The following is a 24679-nucleotide window of genomic DNA, read 5'->3' as shown; positions in this document are numbered from 1 at the left end:
AGCTAATCCTAACAACCAGCAACGCACTCCCTTAACCTCTGTTATGTTAGTGTATGTACTGAGAATAAGACTAATGAAATTTAAACTGAAGCTGAGGAATAGGTGAAACTACAAACTTCAAGGGAAAAAAGTCAATTTACTATTGGAAACAAGATCTGCAACCAAGTACAAGATACATTTTATGGTGGTATTTCCCTTTGCTTTTGATAAAAAGATCCATTTAAAAAAAACTACAGTGCAAATCGAAAGGAAGCTGGTTGATATTTTAATCTTCCCTGAATTCAGCTCCATTCAGTGGGAGTTTTACTAGAAATTTCAATGGGAGGTAGATTCCCCCCACATTTGTACATGCCTTCCAATCAGAGAAATTGGCCATATCCTTATAATGTCTACTTAGTCTCAGCCATGCCCAGTTTTTGCACAGAGTCCCAGTGCTCAATAGGCACTCAGCATGTTCAGCACTTATGAAAATGTGGCTCCAAGTAGCTCTGAAGATTTTAGTCAATCATACACATTCAGGATGCAACTGTCATGGAAGAAAACTGGCAAGTTATAATTGCAACTGTAGAAATAATAGCCTTAGGCTATTGATCAAAGAATGAAAGAGCTCCTTGTTATTCAGATTAAGGACTTACCTAATATAGCACCCTAAAGACTACTGCCAAAAAGATTTCATCAGACTGTTTCCTATATGTACAGCAAATGTACTGCAGCTGGTGTGCCACACAGTATGTTAAGTTACGCCACTCTTTCAGAAGAACATCAATCAGTAGACTTTATGTGGTATACCAGTTCTAGGCACCACAGTGTAAAGAGGATATAAATCAGGGATGGGGAACTTGTGGCCGTCCAGATGTTGCTGGACTCCCAACTGTCATCAGCTCCAGCCAGCATAGCTAATTAGCAGGATGACAGGGGTTGCAGTCCAGCAACATAGGGACCACCATGGGTTCCCCATCCCTTGATGCAGACAATACAGAGGAGGTCCATGGAGATGATTGAAGGTGTAAAGTCCTATGAGGAAAGTCTAAAGAAACTAGGTATGTTTCCCCTGAAGGAGAGAAGACTCAGAAGGAACATGAAGGCACTCTTCAGAACCTGAAGGGCCGTCCCATTGAAAAGGGCAAAGACTCGTCTGCTGATGCAGCCCAGTGGGCTGAATTACAGGAGGGTAGATTTTGCTTGAACATTAGGAGATACTTCTTCAATATAAAAGCGGTTCAGCAAAAGAAGCATTTGGTAGTGGGGGGGGGGGAGCTCTCTTGATGGAGTTCTTCAGGCAGAGACTGGACAGCCACCTGATGGGAATGCTCTAACTGTGGATTTCTTGCATCTGAGCAGAAGAGTTGCACTAGACAAGTCTACAGGACCCCTTCCAACTCTACAATTCTACTATGTACTATTTAGAGACAGGAATATAGTAAGACACAGATAACATAGCCAAGAAAGAAACATATCCACATATCTTTGGGACATTGCTCCATAATGAATATGTTGAATTTTCCATAAGTATCAAGAAGGCTCTAGAGATGTCTGAGCAAAATGTTCTTCTATATGACAGTCTACTCCGAACCAAGGGTCCAACTAAAACCTTAACATTTTGTATTCACAAAAACAAAATGAGGCTTCTAATCGAAAAGTCAGCATCTGATAGTAAAGTTGCACGTGTTGCAATACTTTTTATTGCATATTGATCCAAAACAGTACCCAATACGCCGATCCCCCACTAACCCGGGTTAGGAATGACACAGTGGGGAGAGCAGTGGGTGGGGACTCATCAATTCCACTGGATTCCCACATGGCCCTGCGCGCGTGCTCGGGGCTTTTTGTTGTGTCTCCAGAGATTTCTTTGCATATCTGTACGTAAGAGAGCCGACCGCTTCTGAATGAAAACGAACTGGAACTATAAACTCCGAGGAGTTGGGGGGCAACACGGGAAATTGGAAGGACAAGTCATGGCGCTCCTCCAGAAAGGAACTTTCCCCAGGTCACGCTGCTGTAGCACAGCAGCAACTCACAGTTCACAAGCAGAGCCGCCGAGATCCAGCTGACCCCGCAACAGATTGACCCGTCAGAGGAACGGAGAGGAGGAAAAGGCCTCGCGCTTACCTGGCTAATGCTGGCGCGCGTGCTGCTGCTGCTGCTGCCGCTGTCGCCGTCGCCTAGCTCTTCCCGCCGCTCTTCTCTCGCTCCCACCAGAAGAAGCCTCCCGAGGGGGGTTGTTTTCTTCTCCTCGGCAGAAGGCGTGTCCCTGAGCATCACCCGGCCCAAGGAGCCTAGCCAGGGAGGGGCGGCCTTTGGGCGCCTTTTTCTCTTTTTGCACTCAGCACCACAAAAGGCTGATGTCACATTTCCGGAAAAACAAACAAACAATCCAGCCAGGCAGGCTCACCCGAGGAGCTTTTCTGGTATGGGCGAAGTAGCTAATACTTGAAGAGAATAGAAATAGGAAAAGAGTCGTAGGAAAGTAGTAATAATAATAATAATAACAACAACAACAATAATAACAATAACAACAATAATAATAATAGCATCTCAATCTTTAAAGTACTCCAGGACTCTTGGCTGTTTTGGCTGCTAACTGACAGGGTTACCTGTCCCCCCCTCCTCTCTCTCGCCACGCCTGTAGGGTCGGGGCAAATGGAGACAGTACACCCCCCCCAACAGCCACCCTAGGATTTTTTTTTTAATGTCTTTTTTTAATTTCTGACGTGACAGACATAACAACCTCCATTTCAAGAATGACCATTTTTTTAAAGGACAGGAGCAATTTAAAAATAGGAGTCTCTGAAAAATTTAGTGAATAAGCCAGGGTGAATGCACAACAAACGCCTCATGGGAAGAGCCCCCAAAATCGACTCACTCAAGATTTTCCCTAACTCAGGGTAGATTTTTCATGATTACAGTCACCCTATAATTATTTAAATGATCCTGGAAAAAACAGCCTGTATAGTAACATAACCCTTGAGGAGTTAAATACAGTAATACTTCACAAAGTAGATGTGTTCCTGAGTATTACTTCTTTAACAGAAACTTTTGTAACAGAGATAGGTAGGAATAACATGGAAAGAACAGGAATAGGTTCCTACACCTGCTCATAGATGGTGGGGGCAGCTTCAGCATGGGTATCACTGGGTACCTATCTGGCACCCTCCCCTCCTTCTCCTCTTCCTCTGAATCCTATTCGATCATTCCCTCCCCAGCCCTGGGAAAAAGCAAGAGATTTTTTTTAATGCAAACACACAGGCTGGTCAGTTTCTCCTTAAAGCAAAGGCACAGTTTTGTCAGTTTATTGATAGCAAAGCAAAGACACAGACTCCACCTTTTCATCTTAAAGCAAAGGAACAGGCTTGAAAGTTTATCCATAGCAAAGCAAAGCAAAGCTGGTCAATTTCATCTTTAAAAAGCTTTGATTAAAAGGAGCTTCCTTCCTGGATGATTTCTTAACTGAGGTATTATTGTATTAGAACTTTGTATTACAGGCTAGAGTTAGATTCTACTCCTTAGACTTTCCTTTGTTCTGCTTTTCAGTTTCAGTTGTGTTCCCTACCTACCAACCAGTAAATAAGCATGTTTGTTTGCCTGCAATAAGAAGAGTTTGTTTGTTCTGCAGTTGTTATAATGAGTAGATCAGTATTGGGTGCTTATTGCTAAAGGGTGAATTAAAGAGATAAAGTGATCTTAAAAAATGGCTACCCTTTACTCTCACTATAACAATCATAATGGCTATTTTTTTTCTTCTGTTTCTTGAGTATTTGATGGCAAAGGATGAAAACAGCCCTAAAGAAGTAGAAATAATGCTATGTACACTATAGTTAGTTACCTAGCCGGCTGGCTACCTAGGCTGAAACCCAGAACTAATTTTTTATTTTCTCAATATGTGCAGCTCAGCATGAGGCCTTTTCAGGGTTTGTGGACAGAAATATCAACCCAGCAACCAGTAAAAAAAATCCAGTTGCTTCCCACAATTAGTTTCAAAAATGGGGAAGTTTTGAGGGGAATATTTGATCTGGAAACATTTCCTGGTTTGATACCAATAGCAATGGGTGACTTTTTATTGACTGGGGAACACATCAGTAACACTGAGAATGAGGAACAGTTGAGTAGGAATATACATTTTAAAAAAATGTTATTAAGGCTGTAGTACTATACACACTTACCTGGGAGTAAGTCAATTTAATTCAGTGGATCTTACTCTGAGTCTAAGTAGACATTCATATGATTACTCAGTAAATTAGCAATATTGTCTTATGTTCAACATCAATCTATATGTTTTTAAAAGTGTTCTGTTGTTGGTCTTAGTACTGAACACTGAAAAGTAAGCCCCACATCCAGTGTGATCAAATCACTTTCAGCTGAGACACCAGAAGTCTGGTTCTATTATCACCATTACAACCCCTGGGGAAACCCCCTAATTGGCCCATGGATTCACCACTCTGTCAAATTACTAGTTCTTGATCCTCCTTCATCTTTGGTGAGAGTAGTAAAGTGTCAACAATGAGATAACTTACTAATTGCTCAAAGATACCATAACTCAAAAATATAAAACAAAGGTAAATGAATCCTTTCACTAACAATCCCATGAACCACCCTTTCTGCATTCCTTTATGCAGGTACAAGAATTCTCTTTCAGGGTCAGACATAGCAAAGGTCCACCCTCCCCATCATTCTGTTCCTTTTAACAGTAAGCTAGATATTCTCACAAGTGGAACTTGATTATTTATTTATTTATTATTTCTATGATGGTGATCTTCAGTAGTTTGTTCCCAGCACCTGAAACCAGGGGTACATTGCTTCTGAACATGGAAGTTCCATTTAGCAATCATTGATAATTTCCCTGCCCCTTAAAAAAAAGCTATCAATCACCACCACATCCTGTGATAGTGAGTTTTGTGTCACTGTGTGACAAAGTATTTTTCTTTTTCATGGTCCATGTTCTTTCCCCATAGCATTCTTGTTTTATTTTATTGCCTTTTATTTTTAAAAGTATTGAGTCCCAAACTCCTTAGCTTTTTTTTTTTTCATGGAACAGGTTCTCCAGCCATTTGACCATTTGCTTGCTTTTTTCCCCTGACCTCTTCCAGATCTATAATAATCCCATTGAGAGGTGCTAGCAGGGTTTATATCATTTTTGGAAAAGAGCTGACAGTTTTCCTGAGTTTTTTGTGCATTTTGTTTCCAAGCTTTCTTTGCAACATCCATCAATGAACTTTGTATGCTTCTGATGCACAAGTTCCAGAATATCACCACAGTGAACGTTATGCAAGAAGTGCCAACAGATAGTTTGAGTCATTTGTGCATTCTCTGTTGGGGCTTCTCTGCTCACCCAGTTCATCAATTGCATATGTAATGTTAATGCCACATTAAGAATAATGTTACTTAATGGTAATTTGATGGCAGTTGTAAAGCCATATAGTACATGTAATATGTAAAATAAATTGCAATTTTAATCAGTAGTATCAACTAACATAAGATTACATCAGTTATAGCTTCTTGCGTTCTCTGGCAAAGGCTTCTAGTGAATACCGGTCAGGGAGATTCTATAAGGCTGTGGGATGCTCAGAGATTCTTTGTGTAGCCACAGAGTAGCAACAAGAAATACATACAATAGAAGCAAGAAGGCTAATTTCCACACTCCATCTCTGTATAAATCAGCAGCATTGGGGAAAATATGGCATTGCCACTGATAGTGTTTCTTCTTTTTATGTAACTTTCTTATGATATTAACTAAAGTGGCATATTCCATAGTTGTGAAATATGAGGTGATGATTCATTTTTAAAATAAACACTGGGAAAATCTAGATCTGATCTCTCTCTCTCCCCCCTGTTTGTGTTTGTATTTACTAGTGCATATATTTCTGATATGGAAGATGGGCTGACTGGGAGGTTGGCCAAAATGTTGAGGTTCTGATGTTGCGATTGTTTATACACTTATTTGGAAATAAGCCCCATTGAATGCAGTGGGACTTACATCTGAGTAAGCATATAGTATTAACATGTAAGAAGTGCAGTATTCTGCCAGCTGTAAATTGATTATTCATTGATCACTTATATTTTCTTGATGCTTTGTAATCAGTGATTGGGTGATGTGGGTGTTTATCAGGTGCAATGAGTGACTTTTGATTTATATGACTTTTAATCTTTATTATATTGACTTTGTCATTGAAAATGGAAATGGACTGCCTTAAAGTCGATCCTGACTTATGGCTACCCTATGAATAGGGTTTTCATGGTAAATGGTATTCAGAGGGGGTTTACCATTGCCTCCCTCTGAGGCTAGTCCTCTCCAGCTGGCTAGGGCCTGCTCAGCTTGTCACAGCTGCACAAGCCAGCCCCTTCCTTGTCCGCAACTGCCAGCTGGGGGGCAACTGGGCTCCTTGGGACTATGCAGCTTGCCCACGGCTGCACAGGTGGCAGGGCATGTAACCCCTGAGCCACGCACTGTGGGGGGGGTGATCTTTAGCTGGCCCTTGACACCCAGGAGACATGAGCGTGGATTTGAACTCACAGGCTCTGGACTCCTAGTCAGGCTCTCCTCCCACTGTGCTATTGTCGTTACTTTGTTAGCAGACAAGGAAAAGAAAGGAGGGATACAAAATAAATACACAAAATAAAGTAACAATGTGTAGTTCAAATCTCAAGTGTTTTTTATTTGAAGGAGGCAAAGAATGAAGGATGTAACATTTCTCTCCAAAAGTTTCATTCAGGGAAGAATAAGTGTACTGTAGTATAGTTGTGTTTTTTCTTCTAATTTTGGACAAGTCTCAAACATGCAGCTGCCCCCTGCTGTTTAAATTGTACTGCTGCACATGGTTCTTAAACGATAGTGCAGCAATCTTCTATTTGGTAATCTTCTCAAATAATTACCAAAGACCACATCACCAAAGTAGCTTATATGGAGAATAGTTGGTTGGTTTTCATTTGCTGCTGGATAAACTGTATGTTTTCTGTATGTTATCATGATGCTTGCTATTTATATTAATGTTTTATTGTCTTCAATCTAGTAATCTGCTTTGCATATTCATGGTTAGTAAAATTAATAAATCCAATCATATTAAAAAATCAAATTAATAAAGACTTGGACAAGGATCATGCAGTGTTTGCAGTTAGCTATCAGAGACTGTACTGAAGAGGAGACAAAGATGAAGCTGGCAGATTAAACATTAAAATAACAAAAATAAATTTTGAGCTGTTCCGGAATAAGCTCAATTCCTTTAAAACCAAGGACAGTAGTATATTTGTGGAGGATATTTCTAGACTCATTTGAGGCCAGTTCACTTGCTGAGATGGTACTCATCTTAAACTATAACTTGAAGAGTCACATTTAAAAGCAATCCCAAATTAAAATTGTTTCCCCCTGCTGTGTTCCAGTTAAGGACTGGACCTATATGGTGCCAGAAAAAGATCTTCAAGAACCCACTTTGAGTAATGAGCAGTTAACAGCATGTAGTGAGTAGCAGGCAGCAAAGAGCTGGAGTCAGGTAGCTGGACAGGAGATTGTAGCAGACAGCAAAATGCGAGATGGGAAGAGCAGTACCAGGGACAGCACTGAATGTTGCGGCAGCCCCTTCTGATGATGGCTTGAATTTCACACCTTGGTTAAGGGGCCCCTCTCTAGGATGCACACCTTAATGTGGTGAGGGGGTTTGAGAGTGTTGAAGAAGCTGAGAGCAATGCCGTCAGGAGAGGCTAGACTCCTAGCAGGGGCACCCAAGGAGGAATGGTCAAAGCTGAGACACCAGACTAAGATGCATCCAAACTCAGAGGAAGGCAGTGGTAAACCACCTCTGAATACCCCTTACCACAAAAACCCTATGAACAGAGTATCCAAAATGCAACACGAGATAGTGCTGGAAGATGAGACCCCCAGGTCAGATGGCACTCATCAAGCTATTGTGGAAGAACGTATCAACCACATGTAAGCCGCCTTGGGTTTCAGTCATGAAAAGAAAGGCAGGGTATAAATGTAATAATAAATAAATAAATAAATAAATAAATAATACTTGGTGTGAGTGAATTAAAATGGATGGGAATGTGACATTTTCAATCAGGCAACTACAAAATATTTTATGCAGGAAATGAGAAATTAAGAAGAAACGGGGTTGCTTTAATAGTGAGAAGTGATGTAGCAAAAGCAATTAGGAGCTACAACACAAAGTCTGAGCGAGTGAGATCAATGAGATTAAACGGGAAACCTATTAACATAACCTTCATCCAAGTCTATGCTCCAACAGCAAATGCAGAAGAAGAGGAATTGGAGAGATTTTACGCAGAAGTACAGGAAGAAGTACAGGAAGAAATTGATCACACACCAAAACAAGATGTGCTGATAATCATGGGAGACTGGAATGCAAAAGTAGGGAACAGAGAAGAACAGAGAATTGTGGGGAATGGGGAAAATGGGGAGACAGAAATGAAGCAGGAGAAAGACTTATTGAATTCTTTGAAGCCAATAATTTGTTTCTTGCAAACACATTTTTTGAGCAACCGAACAGATGACTGTACACATGGACATCACCAGATGGTCATTATAGGAATCAAATCGATTATATAATTGGTAGCAGAAGATGGAGAAGCTCCATACTTTCTGCGAAAACAGGACCAGAAGCAGACTGCGGTACAGATCATGAACTGCTCATATCAAAAATCAGAGTAAAGCTAAAGAACAACAACAAAGTAATCATAATGCCAAAATATAATTTAAATAACATCCCAGAAGAATATAAAGATCAAATAAGGAACTGGTTTGAGGCTTTAAAGTTAGTTGACAGAGAACCAGAAGAACTATGGACTGAAGTCATAGACATGATCAGGGAAGAATGCAGAAAGACAATACCTCTAGTTAAAAAGAGAGAAAGACCTCAAATGGATGACTGAAGAAACTCTTCAAATGGTTAAAGAGAGAAGGAAAGCAAAAGGAAAAGGAGATAGAAACATGGTCAGAATCCTAAATGCAACAATACAGCAACTAGTTCGTAGGGACAAAGCGAACTATTACAATAGTTTTTGTATAGAAATAGGACAACAAAAAGGGTAGAACAAGAGCCTTGTTCCAAAAGATTAGAGAAATGAAAGGGAAATTTAAACCACAACTAGGGATGTTGAATAATCAACAGGGAAACACACTGACTGACAGAGATGAAATAAAAGGAAGATGGAAACAATACACTGAAGAACTCTATAAAAGAGATGCCCGGATGACAGATTCATTCATGGAGGAACCATATGATGAAGAACCAGAAATGTTAGAATGTGAGGTGAAAGCTGCTCTTAAAATATTTGGAAGAAACAAAGCACCAGGAACAGATGGCATACCAACAGAGTTGCTACAAGCTACTGAGACTGAATCTGTCCAGATTTTGACAAAAATCTGCCAACAAATATGGAAAACTAAACAATGGCCCACAGACTGGAAGCTTTCCATATACATCCCAATTCCAAAGAAAGGGGATCCCAGAGAATGCAGTAATTATTGAACTATTGCCTTAATACCTTATGCAAGTAGAGTAATGCTCAAGATTCTACAACAAAGGCTCTTACCATATATGGAGTGAGAAATGCCAGATGTCCAAGCTGGATTTAGAAAGGGAAGAGATCATGTCGCAAACATACGTTTGATAATGGAACGGACCAAGGAATTTCAGAAGAAAATCACTCTGTGCTTTATAGATTACAGCAAAGCATTGACTGTGTAGATCATGAAAACTATGGAATGCTTTAAAAGAAATGGGGGTGCCACAGCATCTGATTGTCCTGATGCGCAACCTATACTCTGGACAAGAGGCTACTGTAAGGACAGAATATGGAGAAACTGATTGGTTCCCCATCAGAAACGGTGTGAGACAGGAGTGTATTTTATCACACTATTTATTTAATCTGTACTCAGAACATATCATATGGAAAGCGGGATTGGACCAAGATGAAGGAGGTGTGAAAATTGGAGGGAGAAATATCAATAATTTAAGATATGCAGAAGATACCATACTACTAGCAGAAACCAGAAATGATTTAAAACGAATGCTGATGAAAGTTAAAGTGGAAAGCACGAAAGCGGGACTACAGCTGAATGTCAAAAAGACTAAAGTAATGACAACAGAAGATTTATGTAACTTTAAAGTTGTACTTGTCAAGGATCAATACTTTGGCACAGTCATTAACCAAAATGGAGACAATAGTCAAGAAATCAGAAGAAGGCTAGGACTGGGGAGGGCAGCTGTGAGAGAACTAGAAAAGGTCATCAAATGCAAAGATGTATCACTGAACACCAAAGTCAGGATCATTGACACCATGGTATTCCCGATCTCTATGTATGGATGTGAAAGTTGGACAGTGAAAAAAGCAGATAAGAGAAAAATTAAATCATTTAAAATGTGGTGTTGGAGGAGAGCTTTGCGTATACCATGGACCATGAAGAAGACAAATAATTGGGTGTTAGAACAAATTAAACCAGAAATACCATTAGAAGCTAAAATGATGAAACTGAGGTTATCATACTTTGGACACATCATGAGAAGACATGATTCACTAGAAAAGATAATGCTGGGATAAACAGAAGGAAGTAGAAAAAGAGGAAGGCCAAACAAGAGATGGATTGATTCCATAAAGGAAGCAACAGACCTGAACTTACAAGGTCTGAACAGGGTGGTTTATAACAGATGTTCCTGAAGATCTCTAATTCATAGGGTCACCATAAATCGTAGTTGACTTGAAGGCACATAATAACGACGAGCTAAGGGGCTTAGAACCTATCCTCATGCCATTATTATGTGGCCTGTAGATATCATCCCTATGATCCCAGATGGGGGCTTCCTGCTAGCATATTGCATTTGAGGCTTGGAGGATCTCACTCCATAGCCATTCTGTTAATCTCCCTTCAGGCACTTACCTTTCCAGTCTTCAACTCAATCATATTGTTCCTTCTGCCCCCAGGGTCTATGGGAAGTTTTAATCCCAATTTTCTATCTCCCCTTCCCTTACAGAAGATGTTTGCAAACATTTCATGACATCAAAATTAGTGGACAAAGTAATCCTAATGAGGGGTGGATTGGCAGAAATGGGAGGGCTGTTCTTTTGTACTTTTTACTATGTCAGCTCCTGGCTGATGTAGCTGCAGGCCCCAAGGATTGGAGCCCTTGGGGGATATACATGACTCTGGATCAGTGTTCTACCTCCCACCCCATTATAGGACTTTATGGCTGCTGCCCCAGTGGTAGGGCACAGCTGTGCGCTTCTACCATGGCAGAGCTCCCCTTTCAGTGCTCCTCTCAGCTGGTGGAGGTGTACCTACATTTTGTCCTGTCCCTCTCCCTTCAGTCATCAACATCGGTGTGTGCATGTGTGAATTATACTCTTTGTCAGTTAGGCTGCTCTGTCAAAAGCACAATGCAATGTAGGTATGTTGTTTTCCTTTTTACAGATCTAATCATGTTGTGAAGAAGCTATTTATAGCAGAGCTTGGAAGTAACTAGTTACAAGTAACGAATTACTTGTAATTCATTACTTTTTTGAGTAACGAGTGGGTAATCCCTTTACATTTTGATTGTAATAGAACTAGGAGTAATTTTACTACTTTTGTGGAGTAATTGTAACATTTCCAGAATTACTTTTTGGGGGGGAGCAGGGGAAGTCTTCTGCTCCTCTGATTTGTGGATGAAAATCATGTGCCTCAAACTGGGCTTCTGTGCAGTGTCGCTCTTTCCTCATGCTCTGTGGATGGGTAGGAGGTGACGAGGGAGGAGGCAGAGAGTGAGATGGGGTGGAGTGGAGAAAACAATTATTTTAAAAAATGGATAGTGGTGGTGAAGAATGGAGTGGAGGGAAAAAGGATCCGGAGGTCAAGAACATGGATAAAGGAGAAGGATAAAGGAGGAGAAGCAGCAGAATGGAGATAAAGAACTGTGGAGGTGAAAGATGACAATGTGTGTGTGTGTGTGTGTGTGTGTGTGTGTGTGTGTGTGTGTGTACTGTGTTTGCACTTGGCACACAAAGTGGCCTCCACCACCCTCTCTGGCTACTGTGCTGCATTTGCAGTATTTTAACTTTTTTGCATCTCGGGAAAATGTTTGCTTGAGTGAGTGTCCCTTAGTTGGTGGCAGGGCAGGGTCTGGGAGGTGGTTAAGTGAGAGAGATTATGCTGGCTGGCTGAGTGGGGGGGGGTTGCACTTGGTTTGACGTGCAAAGATCTGAGTAGTGGCCACACCCTCCCCACCATCCTTACCAGCGGAGAGACCACCATTGTTATCTTATGAATAAAAATAATTATTCTACTATCTCTGTATGTGTTTGTTTATTTTTAATGTTTTAGGCTACTTAGATGTGCAGCAGCCAAGGCCAGCACCTTGTAGGCGTTTTTTTTTAAAGCAACTGAAATGTAATTGTAGTGATTATTTTGGAGGAGAAGTAATCAGTTACTTTCAGAGCAGTAATTACTACTTTTTGGGCCATGTAACTGTAACTGCAATTTATTGTTTTTTAAAAGTAATCTTCCAAGCTCTGATTTATAGTGATTCTAGAACTCCCCCATCCCAGTGAATGGTGACAGGTAATTTAAATAAAGCTGTAGAGAGCCAGTGTGGTGTAGTGGTTAAGGTGTTGGACTATTACCTGGGAGACCAGGGTTTGAATCCCCACATAGCCATGAAGCTCACTGGGTGACATTGGGCCAGTCACTGCCTCTCAGCCTTATGAAAACCCTATTCATAGGATTGCCATAGGTTGGAATCGACTTGAAGGCAGTACATTTACATTTAATGATAGCTGTAATGTATGAAATCCATTTGCTCAGTCATTAAATTCTCAAATGACAGGAATGCTAAGAGTTAAATCATCCACAAGATGGAGCCAATGAGGTAAAATAAATATCGAAACAACATTTTAAGCATCGATGTACATCCCAGTACAGTCCAAACCACACTGTAGAAACATGCATTCTCTTCCTCTTCTCAGCCCCACAAAAGGGAGATCTCTCCACTTTACTGGTTCATTTTTATTATTCCTGCTTATTTGTATACAGGTCAATCATTTTTCTGCGCTTTTCAATCGTGCACACCTTAAAAGGCTGATTACTCTTTCTCCGTTTTACAAATGCAGAACTGAAGCTAAGAAGTGACTTGTATACTGAGGCTATGGAAGAGGTGGGCTTTTAACGCAGATCTTCCAGGCTACAGTCTAATTCAGTTCACTAAAAATCATAGTATCTTCCTAAGTAAGCAATCCTTTATGCACATGTGTGGACTGTGGATGGATGGGCTGCGCTTACACAGTGCAGAGGAAATATTTGTCTAAACATGCTCATGTGACATTACTGCTACCAGAAACAATAGTACAGTAATCACAGTTCAGTTGTCTTTTGTTTCAAGACACTGAATGTCTCAGGGCTAATGTTACAGTTGCCCCCAACTTTTATAATGTCAAGTTTATAACGTGCCATTCCTTCGCTCTCTCCTTGTCCTCCCTAGCTAGCAAGTACAACTTGGTGTAGTCCTGGAGACGCAGAGGATTCGGGGAGATGTAGACATCACAAGGATCCCACCCGGTAGCCCCCGCTTAGAACTACCTTTCCCATGATGCTTGGAGGCGCTGTTTGCGCCCGCGCCGCCGCTAACTCAGACCGAGGGGGGCGGGCGAGGGGAGTTGTAAAGATGGCGGCAGGGCCAATCCGCTCTCCGCCAGGCTGAGGCGTTCGGTGCGGTTCCTGGTGCTAAGAGGGACAGACGGTGCGGGCGGCCACTACCGGCGCTCCCACCATGTCGGAGCCGGGGCACTTGGGGGTGAAGCGGGCCGAGTCGGCGAAGCTGCGGCGGGCAGAGCAGCTGAAGCGTTGGAAGGGCTCCTTGACCGAACTGGAGCCGGTGACTCCCGCCCACAGCCGGCACCGTGGCGGGCCTCGCGTTCGCTTCGAGGACGGCGCGGTCTTCCTGGCCGCCTGCTCCAGCGGGGACACCGAGGAGGTGAAGCGCTTGCTGGCCCGCGGAGCCCGCCTCAACACGGCCAACGTGGACGGGCTGACAGCGCTGCACCAGGTACCCGGGGAGGGCGCGCCTTCCTCCCCCGCCACCTCTGGCTCCCTAAATCTGCCTGACCCTTGCAAAGAGATGGGGAGAGGGAGGATGCGCGCAGAGGCCCACTTCTCCCCCCCCCGCTCTCGCTCTCATTACATCTCTCCCCTACCCCAGTCTTCCAATTTTGCCCCCGAACCTTCCAAGGACAGAGGGATGATAGATCAGAGCATTGCCCAGCCATTTTCCTTTGCTTATGGTAATGACCTATGGATAGATCAGGGATGAATGGGGAAGAGAAGAGGGCTTGAAGGACAGATAAGCAGAGGCTACCTGTTCTAGTGAATGACATCAAAGTTCTCCTTCATTCTCTTCATTTTTCTTTCTCCCCTCTCCAGTTTTCTGTCTGTACCCCCACCCGACTGACCCTTTTGCAGACGGAATAACACTATTGCATTGAGTATTTCCTTGTGGAATAGTTGGCAGCACGCATAGGGCTTTACCAAGGACCCATGACATGACTCATACCCTGCAGATATCTCCCCCTCCCCCCATTTTGAAGAGCTGTGCTTTCTTCCCTTCATATCCCTGGGGAGTAACCTAGGTGAACTGACCACACTTCCCAAACACATCCCTGGCACTCACTGTACACTGTAGGATTGAGAGCAAGTAGCCTTGAGTGGAGACTTAAAAGACTTTGTCCCAGTAACCTTCCTGTGGCTAGGTCAGGTGAATCGCCCTTTTCTCCACTGTAATTCTTGCAACTTCTTGCTTTCTGACAGCAACCATGTTCTTCATATATTCTTTACTGCAGTGATTTTCTTATCCAGATAGCAGTATCCATCCAAGTATTTTCTTTCTCTTATTGCAGCTCAAAACTAATGTTTTGCTATTTTCTACTAACATCCTTGCATTCTTTTACCATGAACCCCCAGGGAAGATAAAGCCATGCAAGTAAATCCAGTTAATCTAAACTTCCCCTGCCTCCTCTTTCATGCAAACAAGGATGGATGTGGCTGTTTTGGAATTTTTTCTGCAGATCACTGCAAGGTCAAACTAGTTTGGTGAGCGTGATCTAAAGTTTCATGTTTACAATTTAAATGGTGAATTGCTCAAGGATTTTGTTTAATACTAAGCTTTCTGTCTGGACCTACAGGAGGGACCATAACTTCTGATGGAATATGCTGCAGTAAAAACATTATCTGTCACAGCTATTTAAAGAGGGGCTTCCCTTCCCTGTTCTCTGCCCTTTTGCTTACTTGACTCTTTGGAGTTCTAAAACAAGATACTAGATTGGAAGACACTATTGCAACATAAGAAGCTCTTAGAAAAGTTATATTTGCCATGGTTTCAGCTTGAGGTGTTGATGTGCTTCTAAAGTATTGAAATCTTTTGAAACTATTATTGTTCTTGGTTCATTTATGAGGCAGTATCAGTAGCTTCAATATTATGTCGTCTACTCCCTTCTATATAAGAGTTGCTGTGATACTTTTGACTTTCAAAATCTTTTCTCTTGGCAACCTTTACAGAGACCACAAGGTGCCAGAGTCTAAGATAAGCAACGTAGAACTCTATTAATAGAATCCCTAATGTACCGCAAGCACCAAAAGTATCCCCAAAGGGTACTCGTAAAATGACAAAAGCATCACATTCAGTTGTCTCTTGTTTTGTTCTTGTGTCATGTTCTTCATAGTGCAACAGATAAAACATTTAAGATTGGGGAATATCTAAATAACACATGTATGATTATTTGTCAGTCAAACTGAGCATTGATATAGCCATGTTTAAGTATTTGATATTACATGCACGCAGAACAAGTTGCCTTGATACTTTCCCACTATTTCCCCAGAAATGATAGGCAAAAGATTTATTGAGTGTCCAAAGAAAACTGGTGATAAGGTGGCATTACACATATCCAATGTGATATTTTTAATATTAACCTGCTAAATGCTAAAGTGTATAAGTATAAACGTGTTCAGTAATGTGAACAAGCATAAATTCTAAAATCATATTTGCACATATTTTGGCATGGTGATGATCAAATAATCATGCGAGGAATGCATCCCTGACTGCTGGAAATTTTACTACCTGTCTTTTAACTTCAGATTTTCATTGCCCACACCCTTTGAAGCATATATTTATAGTCATAAAGAGTTTAAAAACAGTTGCTGATTTTAAAATGTAGTATTAAATTTTGTGCTTGAATTCAAGGAGTCCTTAATATAGATAATGAATCTTCATCTGAAGAATGGTACAGCTTGCCATGGAATCAGGACTGTTTAGGGCATTATATGTGATGTTCTCTCTGGACTCCACATTTTGTAGGACCTTGATAATTCTTAGACTAAAACATTATGATCTCCAAATAAGGTAACTGAATTTAACTGAATTGAAAACAATGAGGCTCTGCATGCTCTTGGAGAAAGGGTCTGATTTTGATGCCCATCACACCAGGTTTGAAAGAATGTGACATGTAAACAAGGTCTGTGGTGTTGCATTTTTTTTGCTAGGGGAACACTTCCTTAATAGTGGAGAGCTCTAGAAAAGACTCTGAACCTGTAATAATGCCTACGGGCTTCAGATAAAAATGTTGTAGCCAGTTGGGGAAAGTGCCTGATATCGTGGTGGCATCCGTCTTCTTGGCTTGGCTCTTTGTGTGATCCCACAGTGGTAGACGTAAAGCCTGTGCAGTCTTGAGCAAACCGGAAATCACTCCATTCTATTTCAAGTAAGAGATCCCTGGGCTATCTGTTGCCTTCTACTCTGCTAATAGCATAGAGCATATGCTGTTCAGTGGTCTTAGCGGTTGTACTGAGTTATCTTGTTGTTGAGGTCTCTCAGAAGGTCAGAATCAGATGGGACATCATCTGGAAAATATTCTCACCCCCCAAAGTTTGTGCTGATTGTTGTTCTCCTTATTCTAACTCTGGTAGTCTCAGCAACAAGCTGTGTACATGAACTTCATGCTACCAGCTTTGCTGCTTGCTCCTCTCTGTTACTGGCTTTAATCCTTGGCAGGTCCACATCTCAAATGCTATGGCGCTGAAGCTGGGATTAGAGCTCACCATGTCCTCCTCTGTTTGACATGAACTTTATGTCCTCATGTCTTTGGAAGTTAGTGTATTTTCTTCTGCCTGGCTCTCTCTCCCTTCTGCCTTTGTCACAAATGATGTGTGATAAGTGCCCCAAGTGTTTGCTACAATTACATGGACCTTATTCAGTACTACTTATTATTTTATAAAAGCAAGCAGAGAATTTCTTATAGCTTAAATAAAATTACAAGGATCGAATAGATCCTAGTTCTTTTTACAGGAACAATTTAAAATGTTTGTTTTGACCTTTAAAGCCCTGTAGCGCCTTGTGGCTTGGATACTTGAAGGACTTATTGTTTCTACGTTTGGTTGCACATAGATCCTCAACAGAGGGCATTTCTTAGGTGCCCCCTGTATCTCAGGTATGGTGCGTGGCTATAGGGAAATGGGCCTACTTGGTGGTAGTAACCTGAGTGTGAAATGCTCCCTCTGCAGAGACTTGTTTGGTGGCTGGTGCCTGCCTTGATTTTAGCATCAGGCAAAACCTTTGCACCTCCCTAGCTTTTTAATCCTATGCACATTGGTTTTATGGTGCATAATATTTGTTTTTAATTCCACATACTGCTTTCATTTATGTTGTCATGCTTCAATGATTTTGTTTTAAATTAATGTTAATTTTCTTAGCTGACCTGTTTGTTTGTTGTTTATTACATTTATACCCCACCTTTCCTCCAAAGAGCTCAACTGGCATACAAACATTGTTCTCTCCCTCCTGACAACACATAATCCTCAAAACAACCCTGTGAGGTAGGTTAGATTGAGAAACAATGACTGGCCCAAGGTCACCCAGTGAGCTTCACGACTGTGCAGGGATTTGAACCCTGGTCTCCCAGGTGCCAGTCCAACACTCAAACCTGGGAAACTGTTCAAGGCAGACTATAAATCAAATAAACAAATAAAACAAAGGCAGTGTTGAAATAAAAATAAAATAATAAATAAATAAAATAATGCCAACCTTTCCATAGTACAATTGGTGATGAACTTGGTAAACGTTTAATTACTTCAGTTAGACTCCAGTGTGCTCTTGTAAAATTTCAGGGCTTTCAGATGTGATTCACTATTCACTGTAGGTAGGAATCTTTACTACAAACAATTCCTCTTATATATTTATTTAGAAGATTTATATCCTGCCTTTCAGCTAAACGTATCAGTTTTGATGGGTTGAAACCTTCACCTTTGGTTTGTTTTGCTTGTGTAAGGTAGCAAATTGTAGTGGTGTGCTGGTAAAGTCATAGTTACATCTGTTTCAGAGCACTGCTTTGCTGGACCACTGGTTTCTCTAGATTTTTTCTCTGCTCCAATATCTCAGTTTGTAAATACAAGTTAAGAAATTAAACATGTTCTCGAATTTTAGTTTATTTTTAAATACTGTCTCGCATTATGAGGTAGTTGTATAGATTATTGAGCTGATGTATGAAAACATTTTGAACACTTGAAATATGCTATATAAATGCAAAGCGTTCTTAAACGTAACAGTTACAATGCTTTCTGGTATTTCAGTTGGATGATAATGCTTTCTGTATCATGGAAAATACTTTAGTGATTGGTTAACAGGTGGAGAAACTTCTTGTATGTTCCTGCCTGTGCTTTGAGATTTGCTGGGGCTGTTCTTGTAACACCATCGTATACTGAAGTTTAGGAGTTTCACTTGCCAGAGGGCCTCCTTGGCATTGCTACCCTGGCTTTGAACATCTCCCCCCCCCGAGTTATGGCTGGTGCTGACATTGTCCATCTTTTGTGGCCAACTGAAAACCTTCCTCTTCCTTCTGACCTTCTGAATATTTCAAGTGACTGGCTTGTGCTATTAGTGAATAAATAGAGTGGGACTTTTATTGAACTGTATTCTTTGTTTTTACTGTTCTTGTATTTTGATTGTTAGCTGCCCTGGGACCTTAGGATAAAGGGTGGAATATAAATAAGAAGCCTCAGCATAATGACTGTCTGAATATTTGTGTTGTCTGGTTTGTATTGGCAGTTCAGATATAGAAGGAAGGTTTTGGTGATCAGTTTAAGACAAATTGTGGTTGACATATGGTTTGCAAATAAACCATTTTGTATAAAGAGCTTGTCACTAGGATGAGGTATGAGCAGCAAGCATTTCCCTCACATTTTCCCCATCAAAATGTGTAACTTAAGTCAACATGATTCTCAGGTAAAACTTACTTTGGACAAGCTGAAGTTTTAGCATTGACAAATGAACTTGCTGAAGTTTTATTGTTGCTTGACTGATTCACTGATTATACACAGTCATATTCATGCATTAGGTGAAACCTAGGCTTGACTTCTGGCATAGTCATTGGAGCAAATGGTACACAATATGGCTTACATTTCCTTTTTACAACATGTTCCTGTGTGTAGGACAGTTTTTCAAGGAAAAGTATTACTTTACATGTGAAGTGAAAATTATTTTTAAAATCTTACAGAAACTGTTTCCAAGTCTGCCAGTCATGATGTATGTCATATATGCTTCTGTTTTAAGAATTAAATAATTCTTGATTTTTATCCCATCCTTTCTCTAAGGAGCTTATCATGTTGCTTATGGTCCCCTTCCTCATCCCATGTGAAGTAGGTTAAGCTGAGAGAGAGTGCAGGTGGTACAGGGTCATCCACAGGAGTGTAGTCATTCAGGGTCTCAGTGGGTCTTAGACCCCTTACTTTTTTGGAAGCAGGGTCCCAGCCAGGTCCCTATGCCTCCAGCGACTTACAAGCCAATCAGCATGACAGAGGAGTGTGTCAGCCACTGAGAGGAATCTTCAAACATGCTTCCTTAAGCCAATCGGAAGGAAAGAAGATGAGTCAGCCACTGAGAAGACTCTTGTCAGTAGCTAACACACTTCCCTTTCACGTTGATTGTCTTCTTGGGATGTCTGCTGTTGTGAAAGAAGGTGTGCATAGGAAGGACTGAGGAGTGTGGTGTGACAATGGAGAGCAAGCAAGAAAGGGAGAATGGTTGACTACCATGATGGGACCCTGCACTGTTGAATTTGCCACTACACTACTGGTCATCCAGTAAGCTTTGTTGATCTCCTGAGTCTAAGTGCAGCAGACTATTCAGTACCCCAGGAGTGGGAAACCTCTGGCAGTCCAGATGTTACTGAACAGCAGCTCCCATCATCCCTGACCATTGGCCATGGCAGCTGAGCTGATGAGTGTTCGAGTCCAACAACAACAAGAGGATGATAGGTTTTCCACTTTTCCACCACATCAAACTGATTCTCGCATACATGCCTAGAAACATTGGCCTCTTGGAGCTGAATGTTTCTTTGCAACAACTCCACTGTGCTGGCCTTCCTTGCATGTTGCTGACACAACAGTGTAGATAGGGGCTGTCCTTTTTGAATTCTGAAGAAGAGAGGGTGGTTCTATCAGTAACAATACCAGAAAGCTAGCTTCATTGGCTGGCATACAGTTACTCTACACCGCTCTTGAGGAGAGAGAAGAACAGGAGATGTTTCCATTGCTGGCTCATATCAACTAATTCTCCTCAATAGCTGCAGCTGTGTTTTTAAAGCAGTAGTTCCTCCATTGCTCTGGCAATAGTTAATCTCTAATTTGGCAACCACTGCCAAAAGAAATGCGAATATGTGGCTAGCTTTTGATGCCTATTCTAACTGCTGATGGAAACAAGCTCCTTCTCTTCCTCAGTATTCTAAAGACACAGTGTGTGGATATTTTTTAGAAAGGTGACATGAATTTAACCATTGTTTAAATTAAAAAGTCTCCAGACTTTTTACTAAATGGATGTCATCGTTCTGTTTTGTGGTAGAATGTGACATCTTGGGCATAATATATTTCCCTTCCACTTATAAAGGATTTAAATTTCAGTAATTGAAAAGATAATCTAAATTTATGAAATTGCTGCCTAAATGCAGTAATAAAACCTTGCAGTGGTCCATTTACATTTAACCTCCACCATTTATCATCAGAATTAGTGACATCTTTGAATGAAGAATGATCGCCTGCTATTATTCTTTAATTTGTTTGTGGCCTTTCAGGTTCCAGCTAAACTTGGCTCTTGGATACTCTGAAGTACTGAATTGATCTGACACAGCAACTGCTCACCATCCATTTCCGGACCATATGAAAAACAGTCTTCTATTTATAACTTGTTCGCTTTAGCCTTTTACACAGCTACTGTTGTTTCTTTTAGTGTCTTGACTTTAATTTGATCTACAAAGACCTCAGAGTAACTTACCGGCCCTGTAAGTAACAGTGAGCCATGCTCAGAAACAAACTATGGCTTCTGACAAACAAGCTTCACTCCTTTTGCCTAGTCAAGAAACAAACTCTGGAGCAGCTGCCATGGTATTATGTCTTAACTTGCTCAGAAACAAACTCAGCTTGGAGAAAAGCACTGATTTGCACAAAAAGCAGAGCCAGATACATCAGGATTTGTTTATCAGCTAGGCAAAAGGAGCAATGAAGTGATTGAGCAGCATGCGCCACCATATTGATTCTTCAACTTGAATGTGTTTCAAATCAGAGTATGTCATATATTTTTTGAGGCATCATGTGTTCTAGTTTCCCAGAAGAAAACATCAACTTCTTGAATCTTGCTTGTATCGCTGTATGTATATTACCATATGTACTGATGGCTGATCTGTAGCCCACAAATTCCCATCAGTCCCAGCCAGCATGTAAGATTGTCTTCTAAAATAAGGTTGGTTGGAAGACGCCTGTGCATGAATTTGTTTTATGTGGGGAGATCGGTGCACAATGATCAACACACAGTTTTGACAGAAAAAGCCTTTGATCCAATGGCATGGATACCACGACGATTGGAAGTCTTTTATCTGCTGCAGCCTTCATCTGCCTTCATAGCCGTTGTAACATACGCACTGTTATCCTCAACTTGTTCAGCCATTGAGGACATTCTTGGATCGTTCTTCATCTGGTTCTTCTCCCTTGACCTTACCGCTATGAATGACCCTGCTGGGAGTACATGACTCCCGACGACATCGCTTACAGGATTCATTGTAACACACAAGCCCACTTACCACTACAAGGTGACAATCCAGTGAGGGGATCCTGTCAGGGATGACAGGAGTGCCAGTCAAGCAAAATACGGAAGGCACCAGGTTGGAGAAGGCTGCTGTAATGTCAGCATAACATTTTGTATCTTTTTGAGGGGTGATATGGCATGGATGTGTATCTTGAGATTTTCCCTCAAAACCTTTTGTGCTGGCAGAAAAAAATCCAATCTGAAAGGCAGCTGTCTGTATTCAATATATTTAGTTCTTGGGATGTACCACCAATAACCCTGGAAAAGGATATATTGTGCCGATTTAAACATAGTGCTAAGCAAGTAGTTCCATCTGCTCAAGGAATTCTGCTTGTGCAACAGAATGTTTTCTCTTCTCCTACCCTTGCATGCCCCCTAAATCTGTTCTGTAGGTGTTCCCCCAATCCCTTGGAGAAGATGGGTAGGAGGAGAGGAGAAAATGTCCCATAATCTTTGCACTGATGGGAAGAGTTAGTTGAATACCGCCCATTGTTTCACATGGAGCACTATGCAAAACGTTGGTGATATATCCTGTGACTGTTGTTCTTAATTGTGTTGATGACTAGACTGCAGAAGTGTGAACGCAGAGTGCACTGGTTTTTGCCCTTCTATTTTTTTTAATGCCTGCAAAAGGAAAACGAAATCATGGGGGGAAAATGAAAAGCAAATCTACCCCCATGACATACTTTCTCTTTCACAATATGACATAGCTCTCAGTCAGTATTTCAGAATGTTGAGTGAACTTATACTGCTGCAAATCTTTGACACAATTTGATAACTTAACTGATGACTGCATTACCATGATATTTGACTAAATCACTAAAAAAAGCAGCAGCATAATTAGGACTGTGCTTTCAAATGCTGCAGAATACAGAACAACTTCAGGTATTTGGTTCCGGAGTGCAGTCTGGGTGTCTGCCAAATATGTTGCTCCTGCAACATGGTGGCAAGGTCTTTGTACAGCACAGCCTCTGCTTTCCACTCACCTTGGGTTCCTATTCTACACTGAGTGAAATGGCTAAGGACCTTTTGCAGGGGTGATGCCAACAACATCCTAACAACTACCTTCTCATTAAGTATTTTCATTAGAGTTGCTGAAATTACAGTTGCTGAAATATAGTAAGCGGGGTTTGACTGATTGGCTCCCCCAATATCAACCACATTGACCTTGGTGGTGCTGCAACTGACCCATGACAGGGCCTTCTCATTAGGGTTCCCCTTTGTGGAATGTGCTTCTCAGTGAGCTGCATGTGTCTTCCTCATTATTAACTTTCACGAGGAACTTTAAAACATTCCTGTTTAACCAGCCATTTGATGCCCAGAATATATTGTTCCTAGCAACCTTGAATTTATTTAGCTGTTAGGTGAAACAACCTGATTGTTTCAAAATATTTTTATTTTTTGGTGCTTTTTTTGTTTGTTTGCTGCTCTTGGCTGCTAAGGAAGGAGACAGAAATTTGATGATTATTAAGTTTGTTTAAAAATAATACCATAAAGGAAGAAACAATCATGTGAAATATGCTTGACTGATTTTTTTCCCAAATAAGGCCATGCAGTCCATTATAAACATTTTGTTTCATACTGAAGGGGGATTTTAAACTGTCTGAAAATCACAATATCCATTGCATTCACATGTGGCATCTTCAGATACTTGTTGCCATGATCTGCCATTTATTTGGATTTTTAGCTTGCCTGTTCCTTACACCTGAGTTCTGTTTGCAGTTTAGAAATGCATGTTAATTAAATGAAAGATACATGATAACATCATTAAAATATTTACCTTGGCTGCCAAGAATGAATGTAACTAAAAAGGTCTTGCAGCGAGTCAGTCTACATGTCATCTTAAGCCATAGATAGTGAATGAGCAGTGTGATTGTGTATTCTGTTCAGTTGTGCCTGCTGTGCTCCTTCTCCCCACTCCTGCCTTTCCCAGCTAGGAGGAAATGAACTTTAGCACTGGCTTTGTGTTACATGCAAACCAGTGTTCATAGTTTGTTTCTTTCCAAACAAACCACAAGCGGTAAGCCAAGAATAAACTTTGGCTTTTGCTTGTGATTTATTTGGAGAGAACCACTGCTTTGCACGTAATGCTAAGGCAGTGCTATAGTTTGTTCCTCCTGGCTGGGGGAAAGAGTGAGGCGCATTGGGGAAGCCCAGCCTGGTGGAAGGAGTGCTGTTGGAAACCAATGTAAGGCTGGAAAAAGGGGCATTATGGGCGCATGTCAGGGAAGGGCCTGAAGGGGAGGACTTAAGCAACATCCAACTCTGCTGGGAGAACTCCTGCGGGTCCCAATTCGGGCCACCGTCATGCCGTGAAAAACATCACTCTAGGAAAATAATCATAATGGAAGTCAGTGGCAAGCACTTACTCACCAGTAGGGGTGTTTGTGAGAGATTTTTCTTTTCTGTTCATGCACACAGTTCTGCGCTGAGCTGACATCCTAGGAGCTACTGAATGGTGAATGGATGCCAGGTTTCCCTTCCACCAGCTTTCCCTAAGCTGGATTGCTCTGTTAGAGTCAAAATGATGTTTCAAGAGGGTGTTTTGGACTATATTAAAGTGATTCAGTTAAGACATCCTATTCCTA

At 41.3% G+C, this 24679-nt stretch overlaps 2 protein-coding genes across 6 annotated transcripts in view; one reads left to right on the top strand and one right to left on the bottom strand.

Annotated features, from left to right (window-relative positions):
• CSRP1 (cysteine and glycine rich protein 1) overlaps nucleotides 1–3180 on the bottom strand; it is a 34329-nt gene extending 31149 nt beyond the window's left edge. Inside the window, exons 1-2 of the mRNA XM_061631878.1 lie at nucleotides 3092–3180; nucleotides 2110–2429 (exon numbers count right to left, since the gene is read on the bottom strand). The gene's annotated coding sequence lies outside the window, so the exon portion shown is untranslated. The remainder of the gene's footprint in view (nucleotides 1–2109; nucleotides 2430–3091) is intronic.
• A 10423-nt stretch (nucleotides 3181–13603) lies between these two features.
• Nucleotides 13604–24679, top strand: part of PPP1R12B (protein phosphatase 1 regulatory subunit 12B) — a 177189-nt gene continuing 166113 nt past the window's right edge. For all 5 annotated transcript variants that reach the window (XM_061631875.1, XM_061631874.1, XM_061631873.1 and 2 more), the window contains exon 1: nucleotides 13604–14021. In XM_061631875.1, coding sequence (XP_061487859.1) covers nucleotides 13746–14021 — 276 coding nt within the window. In that variant the 5' untranslated portion in view covers nucleotides 13604–13745. The remainder of the gene's footprint in view (nucleotides 14022–24679) is intronic.

Source organism: Rhineura floridana, chromosome 6, assembly GCF_030035675.1.
Source record: "Rhineura floridana isolate rRhiFlo1 chromosome 6, rRhiFlo1.hap2, whole genome shotgun sequence".
NCBI lineage: Eukaryota > Metazoa > Chordata > Lepidosauria > Squamata > Rhineuridae > Rhineura > Rhineura floridana.
Note: the sequence above shows the minus strand (reverse complement) of the source record. Positions and strands in the feature narration are given on the sequence as shown.